This window comes from Procambarus clarkii, chromosome 16, assembly GCF_040958095.1.
Source record: "Procambarus clarkii isolate CNS0578487 chromosome 16, FALCON_Pclarkii_2.0, whole genome shotgun sequence".
Classification (NCBI taxonomy): Eukaryota; Metazoa; Arthropoda; class Malacostraca; order Decapoda; family Cambaridae; genus Procambarus; species Procambarus clarkii.
The window spans coordinates 30612224-30635470 of record NC_091165.1 but is presented as its reverse complement, the minus strand read 5'-3'; the positions used below and the strand labels follow the sequence as shown (position 1 = coordinate 30635470).

Genomic DNA, 23247 nt, shown 5'->3' with positions numbered 1-23247 from the left:
TATGTTGAGACCGGCATCCTGTAGAGGCAGGATCACCGTGATCACTACCCAGAACCTGTATGTTGAGACCGGCATCCTGTAGAGCCAGGATCACCGTGATCACTACCCAGAACCTGTATGTTGAGACCGGCATCCTGTAGAGACAGGATCACCGTGATCACTACCCAGAACCTGTATGTTGAGTCCGGCATCCTGTAGAGACAGGATCACCGTGATCACTACCCAGAACCTGTATGTTGAGACCGGCATCCTGTAGAGACAGGATCACCGTGATCACTACCCAGAACCTGTATGTTGAGACCGGCATCCTGTAGAGACAGGATCACCGTGATCACTACCCAGAACCTGTATGTTGAGACCGGCATCCTGTAGAGCCAGGATCACCGTGATCACTACTGTCTTCCCTACTTTGCACGGTCCCTCGAACACCCTCACTCTCGCTTATGTAGTATTTTGACCATTACCACTCCTGTGGGCCCTGTTCCCTTTCACCACCTTTCCCTTTCTGTATGGTTGTCTCGCTTCCAAGGTTTTCTCTCAGTTCGTGTTACCAATGTTTCTTCTCGTGTCATTCCGTCCTTGTCAAGTGGAAGGTCCCACTTCCTAGGTTTTGTAGAACCTTGACCCGCATGAAGAAGGCTTTTATCTCTCCTACACTTTTCAAATGCCTTTTCCTTGCTCACTTTTCTTCACACTCCCGTTCCATCTCCGTCTTCACAGATGGGTCTAAGTCTGCTGACGGTGTAGGCTACCCCGTTGTGTTTCCTGACTGCACCTATATGTGTCGCCTGTCTCCGGAGACTAGCATCTTAACGGCTGAACTTTATGCAATTTTGTTTGATCTTCGTCAACTGCTTTCTCACTGTAATTCTTCCTTAGTTACTGTAGTTGACTCTTGCAGTGCCCTTATGGCTCTAGAGTCCTTTAATGCTGTCCATCCTGTGGTCGCTGAAATTCAATATTGGCTGTTTCTTATCGCCAGCAGATTTAAGACAGTCGAGATTTGCTGGGTTCCCAGGCATATTGGTGTTTCCTTAAATGAGCGTGCGGATGCTGCCGCGAAGGAGGCTATCCGCACGTGTCCCATTTCTTACAAAGGAAGTTATTTCTTCCTTATTTCAACTTTTACCCTGTTATTCATTCCTCGATCCATGCCCATTAACAGGATCTCTGGTCCTCTGTTATTAGTAACAAGCAGCGTGCCCTTAAGAGTAGTGTGTACCCTTCCTACCACCGTAACCGGCGGTGGGAAACGGCTCTGGCAAGGTTACATATTGGCCATACGCACTTAACTCACAGGCACTTAATGGAGCACCGCCCTGTTCCTTATTGTCCAAACTGCATTGTTCCTTAGGACGAGCGTGTGTCTCTTGCTTCCCGACTGTTCCTCGTGGTAACCTGTCCCTTGATAGTATCCTTGGTGAATTAGTTGCCTTTGATGTTGTTCGCCTTATGTGCTTCTGTTCTCATATTGGCATCATTAGCGCCTTTTGAATATCTCGCACTTTTGAAGGTGCTACATAGCCATCCCGTCTTGGTGCCTTCTTCTGATAATTACTTATTTTAGACCAATTACATGAAAGGCCTAAAGTTTTGCTACTCATTCACTGGTGGATATTACAGGATATCCTCATAGTTAACCCAAAGTTTGGTATTACAGGGTATTAGCTTGACGTAGGCCCCATGGAAGACTACTCGTCCCGTGACAATGGCATACTAGATGAACCTATGCACCTAGCTCTTGACCCATGCTGTGTAGCCCCTGATGTTGACTAAAGTAGGAGAACAATGCTGCATTCCCAGGCTGGTTAATAGGTTCATTAGAGTGGATGATGTAGAGTACCTTGTGCTGCTTGACGAGGGCGGTGATGGTGTGGGCGTCGCGGCCCAGGAGGGTGAACCACACTCTCTGCTCCGTCAGCTGCTCCTGTGCCCTCCTCACACCCTCCGTCGTCGCCTGCGACAGTCACACCCACAACTTTATCATCAACCATTATCAATTTAAAGCTTCAATAATAGCAACTGTGTCCATTTAAATATAAAGTTATTTGTGTAGTTACTAAGTTATGTCATTATCAAAAACAAAATTTATTTATTTATTTATTTATTTATTTATTTATTTATTTATTTATTTATTTATTTATTTATATATATACACATGAAGATACATTGGGTTTATGAGAGTACATAACATTAATTTGTTTGTTATTATTCTGACAGCAGATTTTGCTGAGTGCTGATGGGCTTGAGGTAGTGTGCAGTGGTTGAACCTCATGCACAGATACCGTATGTAAGACTGATACTGCAGGAGGATTGCCGCCACTACCCACGGTACTGGGTGCATGATAAATGATCAACTAAGTATGCGAGTGACTAAAAAACATTCTAGCATTAATTTCCGTTCATCAGTTAATATCAGTCAGTTACAACAATTAAAGTGAAGATGCAGTGACTCCCAGAGCGTCATCGTCTGCCTTACCACGTGCGCAGGTTACCTTTAAACTGTGAATAGAATTTCTCTTTACAACCTTCCTTTCCTCTCCAACACTATTCCAGTTGTTCAAACTAACACAATACATACTGAACAAAAAATTACTAAATGTTCATAGCTGACCACTAACAAACGCGCCCTTAACATTGAACAAATTATAAAAAGAGCACTGATTTTTTATCCTATTTATATATACAAGAGTTCTTACATTCTTGTTCAGCCACCAGCACGCTTAGCGTTTTGGGCAAGTCCTTAGGTCTAATTTTCCCCGGAATACGACCCCCCAAATCGTTTAACAACCAGGTACCCATTTATTACTGGGTGAACAGAGGCTACAGTTAAAGGGTGCTTACCACTGCACCACAGAGACTGTGATATATAACTAAGAGAAACCTCTGGAGAACGTATAAATCCACGATGGACATTATTGATTATGAGATATATACAAGGGCACTAAACTCAGCCACCCAGGGAATAAGATCTGCCTACCTTGGTTACCTTGAGGTGCTTCCGGGGCTTAGCGTCCCCGCGGCCCGGTCGTCGACCAGGCCTCCTGGTTGCCGGACTGATCAACCAGGCTGTTGGACGCGGCTGCTCGCAGCCTGACGTATGAGTCACAGCCTGGTTGATCAGGTATCCTTTGGAGGTGCTCATCCAGTTCTCTCTTGAACACTGTGAGGGGTCGGCCAGTTATGCCCCTTATGTGTAGTGGAAGCGTGTTGAACAGTCTCGGGCCTCTGATGTTGATAGTTCTCTCTTGAACACTGTGAGGGGGTCGGCCAGTTATGTCCCTTATGTGTAGTGGAAGCGTGTTGAACAGTCTCGGGCCTCTGATGTTGATAGTTCTCTCTTGAACACTGTGAGGGGTCGGCCAGTTATGCCCCTTATGTGTAGTGGAAGCGTGTTGAACAGTCTCGGGCCTCTGATGTTGATAGTTCTCTCTTGAACACTGTGAGGGGTCGGCCAGTTATGTCCCTTATGTGTAGTGGAAGCGTGTTGAACAGTCTCGGGCCTCTGATGTTGATAGTTCTCTCTTGAACACTGTGAGGGGTCGGCCAGTTATGCCCCTTATGTGTAGTGGAAGCGTGTTGAACAGTCTCGGGCCTCTGATGTTGATAGTTCTCTCTTGAACACTGTGAGGGGTCGGCCAGTTATGCCCCTTATGTGTAGTGGAAGCGTGTTGAACAGTCTCGGGCCTCTGATGTTGATAGTTCTCTCTTGAACACTGTGAGGGGTCGGCCAGTTATGCCCCTTATGTGTAGTGGAAGCGTGTTGAACAGTCTCGGGCCTCTGATGTTGATAGTTCTCTCTTGAACACTGTGAGGGGTCGGCCAGTTATGCACCTTATGTGTAGTGGAAGCGTGTTGAACAGTCTCGGGCCTCTGATGTTGATAGTTCTCTCTTGAACACTGTGAGGGGTCGGCCAGTTATGTCCCTTATGTGTAGTGGAAGCGTGTTGAACAGTCTCGGGCCTCTGATGTTGATAGTTCTCTCTTGAACACTGTGAGGGGTCGGCCAGTTATGCCCCTTATGTGTAGTGGAAGCGTGTTGAACAGTCTCGGGCCTCTGATGTTGATAGAGTCAAACGAAACTACGAGAGAAAACTTGCCCGAAACATAAAGAAAGATCCCAAACCGTTCTGACCATATATAAGAACCGTTCTGACCATATATAAGAACCGTTCTGACCATATATAAGAACCGTTCTGACCATATATAAGAACCGTTCTGACCATATATAAGAACCGTTCTGACCATATATAAGAACCGTTCTGACCATATATAAGAACCGTTCTGACCATATATAAGAACCGTTCTGACCATATATAAGAACCGTTCTGACCATATATAAGAACCGTTCTGACCATATATAAGAACCGTTCTGACCATATATAAGAACCGTTCTGACCATATATAAGAACCGTTCTGACCATATATAAGAACCGTTCTGACCATATATAAGAAGTAAAACCAAAACTACGGACTTGGAAGGACTCTTAAAAGAAGACTAACCAAGTTATAATGGACTACAAAAGGGCAGTAAACACTCTGAATGAATATTTTACATCAGTGCTCACACTAAAAAGATTAGATGACATCACATCACCCACACTAATATTTGAAGGAGGTGAAGAGAATGAATTTAGGGATATACCCATTATATGCGACACAATCAGGAAGAACATTATACCCATTATATGTGACACAATCAGGAAGAACATTATACCCATTATATGTGACACAATCAGGAAGAACATTATACCCATTATATGTGACACAATCAGGAAGAACATTATACCCATTATATGTGACACAATCAGGAAGAACATTATACCCATTATATGTGACACAATCAGGAAGAACATTATACTCATTATATGCGACACAATCAGGAAGAACATTATACCCATTATATGTGACACAATCAGGAAGAACATTATACCCATTATATGCGACACAATCAGGAAGAACATTATACTCATTATATATGACACAATCAGGAAGAACATTATACCCATTATATGTGACACAATCAGGAAGAACATTATACCCATTATATGCGACACAATCAGGAAGAACATTATACCCATTATATGTGACACAATCAGGAAGAACATTATACCCATTATATGCGACACAATCAGGAAGAACATTATACTCATTATATGCGACACAATCAGGAAGAACATTATACCCATTATATGTGACACAATCAGGAAGAACATACCCATTATATGCGACACAATCAGGAAGAACATTATATGCGACACAATCAGGAAGAACATTATATGCGACACAATCAGGAAGAACATTATATGCGACACAATCAGGAAGAACATTATACTCATTATATGCGACACAATCAGGAAGAACATTATACCCATTATATGCGACACAATCAGGAAGAACATTGACAAACCAAAAGATTCAAAAGCCTCAGGTGTGGACGGATTTAAATTCGAAGTCTTAAAGAAACTGGCAAAGGAACTATACTTGCCACTGAAACTCCTTTTCAGAAAATCCCAGGACCAAGGAATAGTTTCCCCTGGATTGAAAATGTGCAAATGTTGCCCCTATTTAAAAAAAAAAAAAAAGTCAGAAAGAGCTCGGCAGAAAACTACCGTCCGATCACCTTGACATCACACATCTGCGAGCTCACGGAGAGACTCCTGAGAGAGGGAATCATACATCATCTTTCAGTGGTGAAAGATGCTATATTTGAGATGCAAGATGCAGTGGTGAAAGATGCTATATTTGAGATGCAAGATGCAGTGGTGAAAGATGCTATATTTGAGATGCAAGATGCAGTGGTGAAAGATGCTATATTTGAGATGCAAGATGCAGTGGTGAAAGATGCTATATTTGAGATGCAAGATGCAGTGGTGAAAGATGCTATATTTGAGATGCAAGATGCAGTGGTGAAAGATGCTATATTTGAGATGCAAGATGCAGTGGTGAAAGATGCTAAGCCCTGTGTCACTCAACCGGTCCTGACACGCGAGTTGACACAGCTCTGGAATGCTTTTTGCTACCCTGTGTTGTACTTTCTCCAGAGAAGTAATGTCCTACTGAAGATGTGATCTCCATGCTTGAATGCAGTAATCCAAATGGGGCGCACCAGAGATTTATACAGTTGAATCTCTACCTTTTTTCCTTAAAGTCAAAGTTTCGCTTGATTATTCCAAGGGTTTGTAGCTTTTTGACGGCTGCCCATAACTGCTGTGCAACTTTCTCTGAGTGGTGGATCTTGACTCCGAGGTCTTTCTCCTCACCAATCTGCTGTAATGTAATGTTAATAATTTGGTAGTTGTGGCGTGGGTTGTTATGCCCCACATGCAAGGTCTTGTATTGGTCGATATTAACAAGCATTTGCCAGTCTTCTGACCATTTCTGGAGTTCTTGTAGATCTCTTTGTAAGGCTTCAACATTATAATGTCCCACTTTACCATAGACTTTAGTATCATCTGCAAATTTGATGATGTGGTTTGTAATATTCTCATCTATGTCATTGATGTATATGACAAAAAGGGTTGGCCCAAAATGGACCCCCTGTGGCACCCCACTTAGCACACTTCACCAGTCACATCCATTCCCATTTAGCACCATTCTTTGTTTTCTTTGTTTTATCCATTCTAGTATTCTACTATTTATTTTGTGTGCCTGTAATTTCCTTGCCAGTCCTTCATGTGGTACCTTATCAAGGGCTTTACCAAAATCCATGTATACGACATCCACCGGAAGTCTTTTGTCTGAGTAGCTGGTTACTGTTCCCAAACACGTGAGCAGGTTAATAAGGCAGGATCTGTTTTTACCAACCCCAAGTTGTGTCGATATTACAAGATTGTTCACTGAAAGATGATGAATAATTCCCTCCCTTAGGATTCTCTGGATATACAGGGAATGAAATGATCATGTCGAGTACACAGAGATTGAACAACTGGGCAAGCACGACACAGACTGAACTATTGGATATTTATCTAGCCACCGAGTACCTTAAGCTCAATGGTGGTGGAGTGATATTCTGGGACTCTAAAAGTGCTCTGCAGTCCTTAAATAACCAATCACAATGTATGTCTGAAGTAGCTTGTAATATTAAATGGAATGGAATTTTTGCCAATGATAATAACTATTGTATAAAATTTGTGTGGATCCCATCCTATGTTAGAGTTGGAAAACATGACTTTGTAGATCAATTGGCCAATGAGGCTTGCAGGAAAGAAAACATTGATTATGACTGTGGACTATCTAATGCAATTATTAGAAACTTACAAATTAAAGAAATCAATTCAGATTTAGAAGAACTAAGAAATGCCCAGAGACCTGAAAGCTGCAGTATTAAAAGTTATGACAACTTTTGTAACAATAGGTATTTGTATGGTCAGCACAGTAACCGGACCAGGCAATGTGATGTAGTCATTGCGCGAATTCGCCTTGGCTATAGACACATCTGGCAGGTTAGTGAGGCTGAGCCACTACCAGAATACTCAGATTGTAAACTCTGTGACAAACCTTTAATGCATTCACTAGAACACTATATTGTTGAATGTGAAACCGTAAAAGATTTTAAACCTCCTGGCCTCTTGTACCACCAACTGTGTAACTCTTTCATTGACTCAGGTGTTCTCGACGACATCCTAACAATTTATCCAAAATTTGCTTGTCCATTATAAAGAATGAAGAACAATTTTTATTTATATTACTTCTAAGCTGCATCACTTATGAGCCCATCCCTGCCCTTGTGTGGCAGTGCACATCCCTGCCCTTGTGTGGCAGTACACATCCCTGCCCTTGTGTGGCAGTGCACATCCCTGCCCTTGTGTGGCAGTGCACATCCCTGCCCTTGTGTGGCAGTGCACATCCCTGCCCTTGTGTGGCAGTGCACATCCCTGCCCTTGTGTGGCAGTACACATCCCTGCCCTTGTGTGGCAGTGCACATCCCTGCCCTTGTGTGGCAGTGCACATCCCTGCCCTTGTGTGGCAGTGCACATCCCTGCCCTTGTGTGGCAGTACACATCCCTGCCCTTGTGTGGCAGTGCACATCCCTGCCCTTGTGTGGCAGTGCACATCCCTGCCCTTGTGTGGCAGTGCACATCCCTGCCCTTGTGTGGCAGTGCACATCCCTGCCCTTGTGTGGCAGTGCACATCCCTGCCCTTGTGTGGCAGTGCACATCCCTGCCCTTGTGTGGCAGTGCACATCCCTGCCCTTGTGTGGCAGTGCACATCCCTGCCCTTGTGTGGCAGTGCACATCCCTGCCCTTGTGTGGCAGTGCACATCCCTGCCCTTGTGTGGCAGTGCACATCCCTGCCCTTGTGTGGCAGTACACAGTAGAAAGTTGCTTATATATATTCATACATTAAAACATTGATTGTAACCAGAAGTTCTAGGGAGCCGGTCGGCCGAGCGGTCAGCATGCTGGACTTGTGATCCTGTGGTCCCGAGTTCGATCCCGGGCGCCGGCGAGAAACAATGGGCAGAGTTTCTTTCACCCTATGCCCCTGTTACCTAGCAGTAAAATAGGTACCTGGGTGTTAGTCAGCAGTCACGGGCTGCTTCCTGGGGATGGAGGCCTGGTCGAGGACCGGGCCGCGGGGACATTAAAGCCCCGAAATCATCTGAAGATAACCTCAAGAAGATGATATATATATGTGCTTCAGCCTACAATTTAGACTTATTGTCTTGTGTATGACCCTCTGTCCTGCGTGACAGTGAATACCACCATTATCCTCACTTTAATAACACAATTGAAATCCTCAGATTAGGCAAAATTGTAATTAATTTTGTCAATAAAGATGTTAATAATAATTATGTAATCTTAGGATTACAAACCATATCATCAAATTTGCTGATGATAACAAGATTTTTGGTAAAATGGGAAGTGAAAATAGTATTGAAGCCTTACAAAGAGATCTACATGAACACAACAAATGGGACAAATGCTTTTTAATATGGAAAAATGGAAGACCTTGCATAACAACCCACGCCACAACTACCAGAGTAACAACTTTCCCTCGCAGCACATTGTTGAAGAAAACAACTCTGGAGGCAGAGTCCACTAACCACAAAGTCTCACAACAACTGGCAGCTACAATGCAACAACACTAACCAAACCCGGGGAATAATCAAGCCTCCGCAAGGCTTCATTATTGAGGCTCCGCAAAGCCTCCCCCTAATCAAGTTGCAGCCTCCGTGGTGTAGTGGTAAGACACTCGCCTGGCGTTCCGCGAACGCTATGTCATGGGTTCGTATCCTGGCCGGGGAGGATTTACTGGGCGCAATTCCTTAACTGTAGCCTCTGTTTAATGCAACAGTAAAATATGTACTTGGATGAAAAAACGATTCTTCGCGGCAGGGGATCGTATTCCAGGGACCATAGGATTAAGGACTTGCCCGAAACGCTACGCGTACTAGTGGCTGTACAAGAATGTAACAACTCTTGTATATATCTCAAAAAAAAAAAAAAAAGCAAACCTTTGACTTTAAGGAAGAGAAGGTAGTTGTTCAACTGTATAACTCTCAGGTGCTTACTTGGGTTACTGTATCCAGGCATAGAGATCTCATCTTCAGAAAGACATAGCTGCTCTGGAGAAGGTGCAACACCGGACAACAGTAGTCATTCCAGAACTAAGTCAACACTCGTACCATGAAGGGTCGAGGGCCACAGGGCTAACAACACAACAAACCAGGCATGACAGGGCGAATCTCATCGTAGCTTTTAGACACTGAATAATTTGGAGGATATTGGTCCAGACAACTTCTTCAGAAGGTCAGATGTAACACGAGCGAGGAGCATCGAGTTGCGAGAGATAGTTGCTGGAATTCAATTCCAACAGCTGTAAAGTAATGAAGATGGAAGAGAAAGAGAGAGAGAGAGAGAGAGAGAGAGAGAGAGAGAGAGAGAGAGAGAGAGAGAGAGAGAGAGAGAGAGAGAGAGAGAGAGAGAGAGAGAGAGAGAGAGAGAGAGAGAGAGAAAGAGAGAGACAGAGAGAGAGAGATATCAGAAGGAATCTACAATACCTTGAGGTGCTTCCGGGGCTTAGTGTCCCCGCGGCCCGGTCGTCGACCAGGCCTCCTCTACAAGGGGAAGGCTGCTACAAAAATCGGAAAAAGAGACAGATTTGGGAGTGGATATTTTCCCAACACTCTCACGGAGGCACACATAAACAGAATAACATCAGCAGCATATGGAATGCTGACTAATATAAGAACATTATTTAGAAACCCAAATCAGAACTCCGTCAATCAACGCAACATTTGTTAGACCACTGCCGGAATATGCAGCACGGCATGGACTCCGCACCTTGTGAAGCATAAATTAGATTACTGATAGATTAAGAACCTGCCGGGAACGCTCTTCATGTTAGTGGCCTTGCAAGACTGTAACAATTATCAACGGATCTTTCAATGTCTCTGAATCACAAATCACTTTCACAACCCGTTGTACCTTCTTGCACATACACAAGTAAATTAGTGTCTAACACTGTGCTGGGAATGTTAGTTAATGATAGACTAGGCCTACTGTTCCAGGGCACTGTGGCGCAAGTCCCCACAACTGTGTAAATGATAGACTAGGCCTACTGTTCCAGAACACTGTGGCGCAAGTCCTCACAACTGTGTAAATGATAGACTAGGCCTACTGTTCCAGGGCACTGTGGCGCAAGTCCCCACAACTGTGTAAATGATAGACTAGGCCTACTGTTCCAGAACACTGTGGCGCAAGTCCTCACAACTGTGTAAATGATAGACTAGGCCTACTGTTCCAGAACACTGTGGCGCAAGTCCTCACAACTGTGTAAATGATAGACTAGGCCTACTGTTCCAGGGCACTGTGGCACAAGTCCCCACAACTGTGTAAATGATAGACTAGGCCTACTGTTCCAGAACACTGTGGCGCAAGTCCTCACAACTGTGTAAATGATAGACTAGGCCTACTGTTCCAGGGCACTGTGGCACAAGTCCCCACAACTGTGTAAATGATAGACTAGGCCTACTGTTCCAGAACACTGTGGCGCAAGTCCTCACAACTGTGTAAATGATAGACTAGGCCTACTGTTCCAGGGCACTGTGGCACAAGTCCCCACAACTGTGTAAATGATAGACTAGGCCTACTGTTCCAGAACACTGTGGCGCAAGTCCCCACAACTGTGTAAATGATAGACTAGGCCTACTGTTCCAGGGCACTGTGGCGCAAGTCCCCACAACTGTGTAAATGATAGACTAGGCCTACTGTTCCAGAACACTGTGGCGCAAGTCCCCACAACTGTGTAAATGATAGACTAGGCCTACTGTTCCAGGGCACTGTGGCGCAAGTCCCCACAACTGTGTAAATGATAGACTAGGCCTACTGTTCCAGGGCACTGTGGCGCAAGTCCTCACAACTGTGTAAATGATAGACTAGGCCTACTGTTCCAGGGCACTGTGGCGCAAGTCCCCACAACTGTGTAAATGATAGACTAGGCCTACTGTTCCAGGGCACTGTGGCGCAAGTCCCCACAACTGTGTAAATGATAGACTAGGCCTACTGTTCCAGAACACTGTGGCGCAAGTCCTCACAACTGTGTAAATGATAGACTAGGCCTACTGTTCCAGAACACTGGCGCAAGTCCCCACAACTGTGTTAATGATAGACTAGGCCTACTGTTCCAGAACACTGGCGCAAGTCCCCACAACTGTGTTAATGATAGACTAGGCCTACTGTTCCAGAACACTGTGGCGCAAGTCCTCACAACTGTGTAAATGATAGACTAGGCCTACTGTTCCAGAACACTGGCGCAAGTCCCCACAACTGTGTAAATGATAGACTAGGCCTACTGTTCCAGAACACTGTGGCACAAGTCCCCACAACTGTGTTAATGATAGACCTGGCCTACTGTTCCAGAACACTGTGGCGCAAGTCCCCACAACTGTGTAAATGGTAGACTAGGCCTACTGTTCCAGGGCACTGTGGCACAAGTCCCCACAACTGTGTTAATGATAGACCTGGCCTACTGTTCCAGGGCACTGTGGCTATAGTCCCCACAACTGTGTAAATGATAGACTAGGCCTACTGTTCCAGAACACTGTGGCGCAAGTCCCCACAACTGTGTAAATGATAGACTAGGCCTACTGTTCCAGAACACTGTGGCGCAAGTCCCCACAACTGTGGTATAATTCAGCCACACCACACAAGCATTAGGAAGAAAACCCAACAAAAGATGTTCAAGAGGCGCAGCGGCTGACCACAAGCAGAGTTCAGCCGCTGCCTTGAAAATTGAGAATAATATATTTAAATTATATTGCAATTTGTTAATTTTGAGGAGTTTGAGTAGTTGCCTCATGGGTAAATATTGTAGCACTTCGGAGCCTGTGATGAAATATTTTAGTAGTAAACTAATATGTAACAAATTTAGTTATACGTAAGTGATTATTTAGAAAACAATGGAGGATCGTCCACCTAAATCTATACTAATAGAAAGTAAGAAAAGAAAATGGAACGATCATTACAAAGAAGGAAAGTGCAGGAAAGATATGAAATATAGTGTGACCAACAACTACTGGCCTTCTTTAGTGATTGTGGTATATCTGAAAACTTGAACCCGACCAATGCCAGTACTTAAAATAACTCTTTGAGTGCCTGAGTCTAACCTAACTTAATCTAACTTTGTCCAAGGTGTTGTCTCTGCCTTACCATTTACCTAATATTCTCTCATTCATATAATTTCCTCAGTAATCAGTCAAGTCTCCATGCACTTATGCAAGCATCTACCTCAGTATCATTGTAAAATCTTACTCCTAAATCTAATCTTACCCTATTCTTTTTTAAATTTTAAATTGAATTGTTCTGATTTATGTCATTTATTGAAATTAATTATTGATCTCATTTTGTTCACTTAATTAAGTTCATACTAATTATAGGTTAAAGACCTAAGCTAAATATAATTAATTATCTAAGATTATTTTACTTTACAATCATCTTTTGTCAATTTTGTAAATATTCATCTTGAGAGTCTCTACTGTTTGTTTTGTTCTCTCCACCAAACTTGTGTATCCTCCATGGCTGTCTAGTGTTCGTTATTCTACCTCTAATTGTTTCAATTCTTTTGTTTACTTGTATTTATTGTTGTGTTTTGCTATAATTATTCTCTAATTATAGCAGACTATGTATTTATGTAAGCATTTACCTCAGTGTCTTAGTAAAATCTTGCTCATAAATATAATCTTACCCTGTTATTTTTGTTTTTGTTTTTAATTTTTAAATTTAATTGTAATTTGATTTATACATCATTTATTGTAATTAATTATTGAGCTCATTTTTTTCTTAAGTTCCTACTAATTATAGGTTCACAACTGAGCTGTATTAAATAATTGATTTTTAAGATTATCTTTACGATTATTATTTGTCTCTTTATTTTTTGCTATATATTATTCTTCTCAGTCTACTGTGTTGTTCTTCTCTCTTAACAAATCAAATCAAATGTTTATTTAGGTAAGGTACATACATACAAGAGATTTTACAAAGAGTGATGGACTTATAGGTAGAGCTAGTACATACAATGCCTAAAGCCACTATCACGCAAAGCGTTTCGGGCATGAAAAACTTAAATGACTAAAGCTTAATACTAATTGAGCATAAAGAATAAAATGCGTTGAGAACAAATAAAAAAAAGAGATAAAAAGGGGGGAACATGGCTGAAAAAGCAGCACAAATACAATTAGGTCGACAAACAGCGTTGTTTAAAAAAAAAAAACAGACATGGGTTGACAATAGAAGGGTATGGTAGGTTACAGGGAATTTATTAGGTATAGCTTCGTTTTTATCTTAAACTGGTTGAGAGAGGTACAGTCTTTAACATGGTTGGGAAGGTCATTCCACATTCTGGGTCCCTTGATTTGTAGAGCATTTCTAGTTTGATTAAGTCGTACTCTAGGAATATCAAAACTGTATTTATTTCTGGTGTGGTGCTCATGGGTTCTGTTACAACCTTCAATGAAGCTTTTGAGGTCAGGATTGGCATTACAGTTCAGCGTTTTATATATGTATAATACACATGAGAGAATGTGCAGTGACTTAATATCTAACATATTCAGAGATTTGAGTAGGGGTACCGAGTGATGTCTGGGGCCAGAGTTGGATATTGTCCTAATAGCAGCTTTGTGTTGAGTAATTAGAGGACGTAAATGATTTTGGGTAGTAGAACCCCAAGCACAAATACCATAGTTGAGATATGGATAGATGAGGGAGTAATAGAGTCACCAGGGCAGGGCGGGGTACATAATATCTGATCTTAGAAAGAATGCCAACAGTTTTTGAAACTTTTTTTGATATATTTAGAATGTGTCCCTGGAAATTCAGCTTGTGGTCAATGAGAATGCCAAGGAATTTGCCATCTAATTTGTTACAAATTTGGGTATTGTTTATTTTGAGATTTATTTGATTAGAGGATTTATTGCCAAACAGAATATAGAAACTTTTGTCAATGTTAAGGGTGAGTTTGTTGGCAGTTAGCCAAAGATGGACTTTATTTAGCTCAGTATTTTCTGTGGCATTTAGAGCAAGGGGGTCAGGACTGGAGTAAATGAAGGTTGTGTCGTCAGCAAATAGAATTGGTTTGAGGTGTTGGGAGGCATTTGGAAGGTCATTAATGTAGATAAGAAAGAGGAGAGGGCCAAGTATGCTGCCCTGAAGAACACCAATGTTGATGGGTAGGGTGGGAGAAATTGAATTATTCACAGAAACATACTGGAGCCTGTCAGTAAGGTAGGATTTGAGGTATTGCAGGAAGTGACCTCTGACTCCATAATGATGGAATTTAAGAAGAAGGTTTTGGTGGTTGACAGTGTCAAAAGCCTTACGCAGGTCCACAAATAACCCAACAGGGAACTCATTTTTATCAAGAGCTGCATGAATCAAGTTAATCATACTATTATGTGCATCTCTTCTGTTTTTTTTTGGGTCTGAAGCCATATTGGCAAGAGCTAAGTATATTGTGTTTGGCTAGATAAGAGTAAAGCTGCTTGTAGATTAGTTTTCAAATATTTTTGACAAGTTTGGCAGGATTGATATAGGTCTGTAGTTGTTAACATCTGTGAGATCACCACATTCGTGTACAGGCGTTACTCTCGCTTTTTTTTTAGCATATCTGGAGAGGTTTGGAGTTCAAGTGACTTGTTGAAGAGCAATGCAATAGCAGGGGCTAAAGATCTGGAGGCTTTTTTGTAAATTAAAGTTGGTATCTCCTCAAGGGCACTAGACTTGGTTTTAAGGGAAAGGATTATCTCATTGACGTCAGAGGGATTAACTATAACTACTGTATCCTGCCTGGCTATCTACGGGAATCTTTGCTCTACTTCTAATTATTTCTATTTTTTGTGTATCTACGTTTATTGTTGTGTTTTGCTACAATTATTTTCTATTTACAGCAGTTTTAGTATTTAACTGTTCCTGTAATTGCTTATCTTATTGTATCGTGACATTATTGTATCTATATGCTTATTGATATTGATCCTGATCAAAATCTTCTGTCCCATACCCACACAAATCAGCACATTGATCATCATTATTGCAGGTATTACACAGCAAATCTTGCAAAAAGCAAACTCCTAAATAGCACCTGCTTATCAGTTTACAACCGAAATGTTAGGTTACTTGGTAAACATTTTGATGATATAAATGCACTACTCACAGCACTAGGTACTAATTTATCATTTATCATTTTAACAGAAACTTGGCTAAGTAATGACTATACCCAACTCTACAATTTAGCTGGTTATAAAGCCATTCATAACTGCAGGCCTAATAAAAAAGGAGGTGGCACAGCAATATATTACAAAGATACCTTCATTTGCAATAGTGTCATCAGTGATAGAGACGACTATTGTGAATATACCTTTGCCAAGTTCTCCAGTAAATCCCTTAAATCCTCCCTGATAATCGGTGCCATCTATAGATTTCCTAATACCAACATAGCTTCATTCTCAGACAACGTAAGGAATCTTATCATAAATAACAATCTCAACAAAAATCACATCATTCTGGGAGGTGATTTCAATACTGACTTGGGTCTTCAAAACAACCCTCAAGTTGACTATTTCCGTAACAGCATGCACTCCTGTATGCTAATCCCCACAATCACCAAGCCCACCCGAGTCACTCAAACATCTGCCACTACTCTGGATCACTTATGGACTAATATAACAGCTCCCCTTACATCTGGGGTAATCTATGACAGAACAACTGACCACTATCCTACCTTCCTCATAGCAAACATGGACACATCACCACCAGAAAGCAAGAAACTCTCATTCAGGATACACAGTGAATCAGCTTTAGGCAATCTCTCTAATGCACTTCACAATATTAACTGGGAATCTGAATTTAATAATACACAGGATATAAACTCATCAACTAACCTCTTTCTCTCCAAAACTCTAAGCCTCTACAACACTCACTGTCCCCTCCTTACCAAACAAGTAACTGATAAAAGAAAAAATAACCCGTGGCTCACAAGTGGCATAATCAAATCAATCAACAAAAAACATGAATATGAAAAGAAATATAGGATTGGCCTAGTTACAAAGGAAGTAGTTAAGAGGTACAATAGGTACTCATCAGTGCTTACCAGTATCATACGAAAAGCTAAACTTTCATATTATGAGACTAGATTCAAAGAAGCAAAAGGCAACATGAAAAGCACATGGAAAACCATCTCTAATATCCTAGGAACTAAACAACACTCCCACAACCAGATAACACTCTCTAAGGATGGCCTTACACTGTCATCTGACTTAGAAATGGCGAATGAATTTAATAGCTTCTTTTCATCGGTTGGTGCTAACCTTGCCAGTGAAATCCCACAGACTCAGACACATATCAACACATATCTCTCAGGCAGCTATCCAAACTCTCTTCTCCTCTCACCAGTCAGCCCGTCAGATGTTGTGTCCATCATACACTCACTAAAAACCAAAGCTGGGAACATCAGTGAAATCCCATCCATTGTATACAAGAGCGCCTCCCATGCCCTTGCCCCACCTATAGCTCTGCTGTTCAACAAATCCCTTGAGTGTCATACCTTCCCTGATATCCTTAAAAAAGCAAGAGTAACGCCAGTTCATAAAGGAGGTAACCCGGCAGACATAAACAATTATAGACCAATATCAAACCTACCCATACTATCAAAAATATTTGAAAAAAATTATCTACAAACAGCTCTATTCCTATCTCGTAAAATTTGACATTCTTAGCCCCTGTCAGTTTGGCTTCCGCTCCCAAAAGAGTACCAACGATGCAATCATTAGTCTCCTTGATATAATTTACTCAGCCCTTGACAAAAATGAGTTTCCGATTGGACTCTTCATTGATCTGAGAAAGGCCTTTGATACTGTTAATCACAATTACCTCTTACGTAAGCTCCATCATTATGGAATTCGAGGCCATACACTGGACTATATCCAATCCTATCTTAGTGATAGACACCAATGTGTAGCCATCAATAATATAACCTCTCCCACTCTACCAATAACCGTTGGAGTGCCACAGGGCAGCATTTTGGGACCTCTCCTATTTCTTATATACATCAATGATCTGCCTAATGTCTCTAACATTCTGAAACCTATTTTGTTTGCTGATGATACTACCCTCATCTACTCTAACCCCAACCCACATATACTAAATAATGCTGTTAATAATGAACTAAAAAAAGTCCACTTATGGATGTCAACCAACAAACTAACACTTAACATAGAAAAGACCTACTATATCTTATTTGGAAGCAAATCTACAAATGCAATTCAGCTTCAGATAGACAATGTAAACATTAGCAATAAAAATGATGGAAAGATTCTCGGCCTATTCCTAGACAAGAGACTCAACTTCAGTACCCACATACAACACATAACTAAGAAAGTCTCTAAAACAGTTGGTATACTCTCCAAAATCAGATATTATGTACCTAACTCTGCTCTCATCTTTCTACATTATGCACTAATCTATCCCTATCTTAATTATGGTATCTGTGCATGGGGTTCAACCACTGCAAACCACCTCAAGTCCATCATCACCCAGCAAAAATCTGCTATCAGAATAATAACAAATTCTGCTTTCAGACAACACTCAGCCCCCTTGTTTAACTCCCTAAACATGCTTAACATAATCTCACTCCACAAATTCTCTTGTGCCAACTACATTTACAAAACCCTGTTCTTAAATGCAAATCCTGCTCTGAAACTCTCCCAGGACAGATGTAATAAGACCAATTATCACCACACCAGAAATAAATATCTCTTTGATATTCCCAGAGTCAAACTTAATCTGTGTAAACACTCTATGCAAATAAAGGGACCCAGTCTATGGAACTCACTCCCTAGTGAATTGAAAATCTGTCCAACTTTTGTGTCATTCAAAAAAAATACTAAAAAGTACCTAATTTCATCTTCATAGTTTTTTACCTTTTGCTTTAAAATTGCACTGTAACTATTGCTACCCAATCTCCCAATCTGAACATCTTTACCATTGTGATCATTGCTGTCTTATATGTGCTGTCAATCTGCTGTATGGTGTCTATTAATCTTGTTTAAATTACCAATCAAGCTGTCAATGTGATCAGAGCTTTAATATACCAATGTGCTTTAATATACTTACTAAGCTCTCTCATCTCTTTTTTTTCTTGCAATGTATCTGTTATCATTTTATTAATTCTGCTAGAATTCACCTACTTAAAATTATCTGTTAGATTAAGGACCTGCCCGAAACGCTGCGCGTACTAGTGGCTTTACAAGAGTGTAAATACTGTACTATGCTATGTATTCTCACAAACCCAATGTACCTTCTTGTATATAAATAAAAAAATAAATAAATAAATAAATAAATAAATAAATATACTAATAGAAAGTCTATACTGAAGGAAAGCGTGACATTACCTGGACAGCCGCCAGCTGGAGAGGCAGCAGGTGGTCGCCCTTGTTCCTCCAGAGAGCGATGACCGGCCTGTGCTCCACCTGCCCCCACACAAACCATCGGTTATACAGCCTTTACCAATAATAAAGAAGATAATTCACATACAGAGCGGAGAAGGCTGAAAGGTCTATACACATGACAGTAGTTTATTGAGCAACAAATCTCCGAGTGCTGTACCTGAAGAAACAATGGACGCAGGTGTTGTTCAGAGTGCTCACTGGTACCATCAGTATGGGCGCAGTCTTCCCTCCGGAGCGTCTCCTGGGCCCCTTCCTGGCGTCCTGGGTAGTCCCCCCTCGCACCTCGCACATCCACGTTTTCTCTCATGTTAGGCGCGTCATTCAACCCGTCCTCTTAAAAAGAACGTCACTTTTGGCTCGTATGCGCGCTATGGCCAAATTTGGACGTAATTTGAAATGAAATCCACTCACAAAAGTGACGTTCTGTTCCGTTTTCTATTTGAGTCGTCCGGCGTACGCGCAGAGGTTATAAGAGGACACTTTAAATTAACGTTTTGAAACTTTATGAGAATTTCCTGCCCACCTAACCTATCAGAGGACCCTTAACTTACTGTTGTTGAAAAAAAAAATCCCAAATTTATTTTCATATTTTTTTCAATTTCAAATTACGTCCAAATTCGGCCATACGGGCAAACGGCCAAAAGCGACGTTCTTTTTAAGAGGACAGGTTGCGTCATTACCTGGTGCGGGAGATATGGAGACATTTTCTGTGTGCGCGGGAGACGTGCGCGGGGCGGCGCCTGCGTCAGGCTGAGGGAGTGCCAGTGTGGGCGCGGCTGCCGGTGGGGACACATCCACGCTCCTCACGCGACCGTGAAGGCGCACATGCTTCCTTATGAACTCTTCCGGGATGTGGTCAATGTGTGCAAACTTTGTGAACTGCAAAAAATTACAAAGAATATTTTAGGATGTTGTCAGAGACAGAATTGGGCCTACTTTAAGCTTTCATACTGTTTTAGTTTAGTTCATTTATTATGCACCCCATACCCATCTTTTGGGCGGTAGTGGAAAGGGTTACAGAGGCACATAATGGGCTCAGGGACTGAACCCCACAATTCATTTAGCTAAGCAAGTTACAATCTTGATGAGTTAGTAACAAAATTCAGTATAAGTCGTCACATCAACAATGGGTTCGAGATCGAGCACAAGTACAGGTTCTAAATTAAGCAACTGACATATGTGGAGAGCTAGTGTCACAATTTATATGTTTGTCCTGCACACCGCCCCCCCCCCCCCCCATCCCCATCCAGTGGGCAGCGGTGGATAGGTTACAATCACTCAGTTACTACCTACAGTTAGCAAACTGGGGATATTTGGCTAAAATTTCTGGTAGCAGATCATTTTGAATGAAATATTGACACATCGCTGGAACATTGGTTATAGAATTTGTCTCTGAATTCACGTATCTTTTCGCACTCCATCACATAGTGACGAATGAGGAGATATCTTCGTTGCGAATAATTTTGTTGACACAATTTATATTTGGTTAAAATTAACGACATTCAGGCAGGAATAGTTGAACTTTACATTAAACTTGGGAAACAGTTAGTGTCCCCCCCCCCCTTCACCAGGGGTACCACACATCCGGTACACTCTCCATTATACTTCCTGAAGACTCTTGACCTTCGTAAAACGTTGGGAAATCGTGACACAGAAATCACCATACGCCCCCGCTCCTGTGCCAGGAAAGTCCACGACGGGTTCACCATAGCCCGTCCTACTAAGAACTTTTTGTTCCCAGTTGCTGAATTTATAACAATAACCTCTAAGATGGCTTAATCTTTATTTTGAGGGCTGGCTGAGGGCGAGGAGGAGAGGCTCAGTCTTGTCAGTGTGGGCTTGAGGGCTGGCTGAGGGCGAGGAGGAGAGGCTCAGTCTTGTCAGTGTGGGCTTGAGGGCTGGCTGAGGGGGAGGAGGGTGGGCTGGTGGCTGGTCCTGGAAGCTGGAGGTGAGGTCTGTCTTGAAGGCGGTGTCTCCTAGGACCATCGTGGTTATTCCTTACTCTGGTCCTTCATTCTTCGGTCTTCAGGCTCAAGGCTCAAGCGGCCTCTTCTGTCTTCTATCTTCCGACTGCTTTTCTTCTTGCTTGCTTCACCGGTCTTTGTGGTCGTCTTGTAGACATGGCGGTGCTGTCGTTCAGGGTTGCGTCAAGCACGAAGTCGTCATGGCTGTAGTGTAATGACCGTCGAGGGCGAGACATCAACCTCTCCTCACAATGACCGGTGAGGGTGAGACATCAACCTCTCCTCACAATGACCGTTGAGTGTGAGACACCAACCTCTCCTCACAATGACCGTTGAGGGTGAGACATCAACCTCTCCTCACAATGACCGTTGAGGGTGAGACATCAACCTCTCCTCACAATGACCATTGAGGGTGAGACATCAACCTCTCCTCACAATGACCGTTGAGGGTGAGACATCAACCTCTCCTCACAATGACCATTGAGGGTGAGACATCAACCTCTCCTCACAATGACCGGTGAGGGTGAGACATCAACCTCTCCTCACAATGACCGTTGAGGGTGAGACACCAACCTCTCCTCACAATGACCGGTGAGGGTGAGACATCAACCTCTCCTCACAATGACCGTTGAGGGTGAGACATCAACCTCTCCTCACAATGACCGGTGAGGGTGAGACACCAACCTCTCCTCACAATGACCGTTGAGGGTGAGACACCAACCTCTCCTCACAATGACCGTTGAGGGTGAGACATCAACCTCTCCTCACAATGACCGTTGAGGGTGAGACATCAACCTCTCCTCACAATGACCGGTGAGGGTGAGACATCAACCTCTCCTCACAATGACCATTGAGGGTGAGACACCAGCCTCTCCTCACAATGACCGTTGAGGGTGAGACATCAACCTCTCCTCACAATGACCGTTGAGGGTGAGACATCAACCTCTCCTCACAATGACCGGTGAGGGTGAGACACCAACCTCTCCTCACAATGACCGGTGAGGAGAGGTTGGTGTCCGTGATGTCTTCGTGGGACTGGTGAGCTGAGTCACAAGGAGAGGCGGTGTTTCTTGAAGGTTGAGTACAAGCGGGTCGCGGAGAGTGTCGCGGAGAGTGTTGTAGAGTGGCAGGACGAGATGGTTGAGTGGGTTCACTCACGGCGCGGGGAACGTCTTGAGTAGGAGGTGCAGGAGGAGGACACCAACCATACACTCACCGCTCGGGCACTGTGAAGCACCAGCAGGACACCAACCATACACTCACCGCTCGGACACTGTGAAGCACCAGCAGGACACCAACCATACACTCACCGCTCGGACACTGTGAAGCACCAGCAGGACACCAACCATACACTCACCGCTCGGACACTGTGAAGCACCAGCAGGACACCAACCATACACTCACCGCTCGGACACTGTGAAGCACCAGCAGGACACCAACCATACACTCACCGCTCGGACACTGAAGCACCAGCAGGACACCAACCATACACTCACCGCTCGGACACTGTGAAGCACCAGCAGAACACCAGCCGTACACTCACCGCTCGGACACTGTGAAGCACCAGCAGGACACCAACCATACACTCACCGCTCGGGCACTGTGAAGCACCAGCAGGACACCAACCATACACTCACCGCTCGGACACTGTGAAGCACCAGCAGGACACCAACCATACACTCACCGCTCAGTCACTGTGAAGCACCAGCAGGACACCAACCATACACTCACCGCTCGGACACTGTGAAGCACCAGCAGGACACCAACCATACACTCACCGCTCGGACACTGTGAAGCACCAGCAGGACACCAACCATACACTCACCGCTCGGACACTGTGAAGCACCAGCAGGACACCAACCATACACTCACCGCTCAGGCACTGTGAAGCACCAGCAGGACACCAACCATACACTCACCGCTCGGGCACTGTGAAGCACCAGCAGGACACCAACCATACACTCACCGCTCGGACACTGTGAAGCACCAGCAGAACACCAGCCGCAGCGCCACAGTAGATGCCATACTGTAAGATACAATAGACAGTTATTTTCTCCTACATGTTCTGCTCTCAACAAGCAAAGGACTCTAATACATTATTGTGTGGTGTAGGGTGTGGTGTAGGGTGTGGTGTAGGGTGTGGAGTAGGGTGTGGTGTAGGGTGTGGTGTAGAGTGTGGTGTAGGGTGTGGTGTAGGGTGTGGTGTAGGGTGTGGTGTAGGGTGTGATGTAGGGTGTGGTGTAGAGTGTGGTGTAGGGTGTGGTGTAGAGTGTGGTGTAGAGTGTGGTGTAGGGTGTGGTGTAGGGTGTGGTGTAGGGTGTGGTGTAGGGTGTGGTGTAG

At 43.3% G+C, this 23247-nt stretch overlaps 1 protein-coding gene across 1 annotated transcript in view; it reads right to left on the bottom strand.

Moving 5' to 3' along the window:
* Positions 1-23247, bottom strand: part of LOC138365318 (uncharacterized) — a 72211-nt gene that overhangs the window by 21227 nt on the left and 27737 nt on the right. Inside the window, exons 2-5 of the mRNA XM_069325609.1 lie at positions 19624-19822; positions 19101-19276; positions 18887-18964; positions 1844-1957 (exon numbers count right to left, since the gene is read on the bottom strand). Of these exons, the coding sequence (XP_069181710.1) occupies positions 1844-1957; positions 18887-18964; positions 19101-19276; positions 19624-19822 (567 nt within the window). The remainder of the gene's footprint in view (positions 1-1843; positions 1958-18886; positions 18965-19100; positions 19277-19623; positions 19823-23247) is intronic.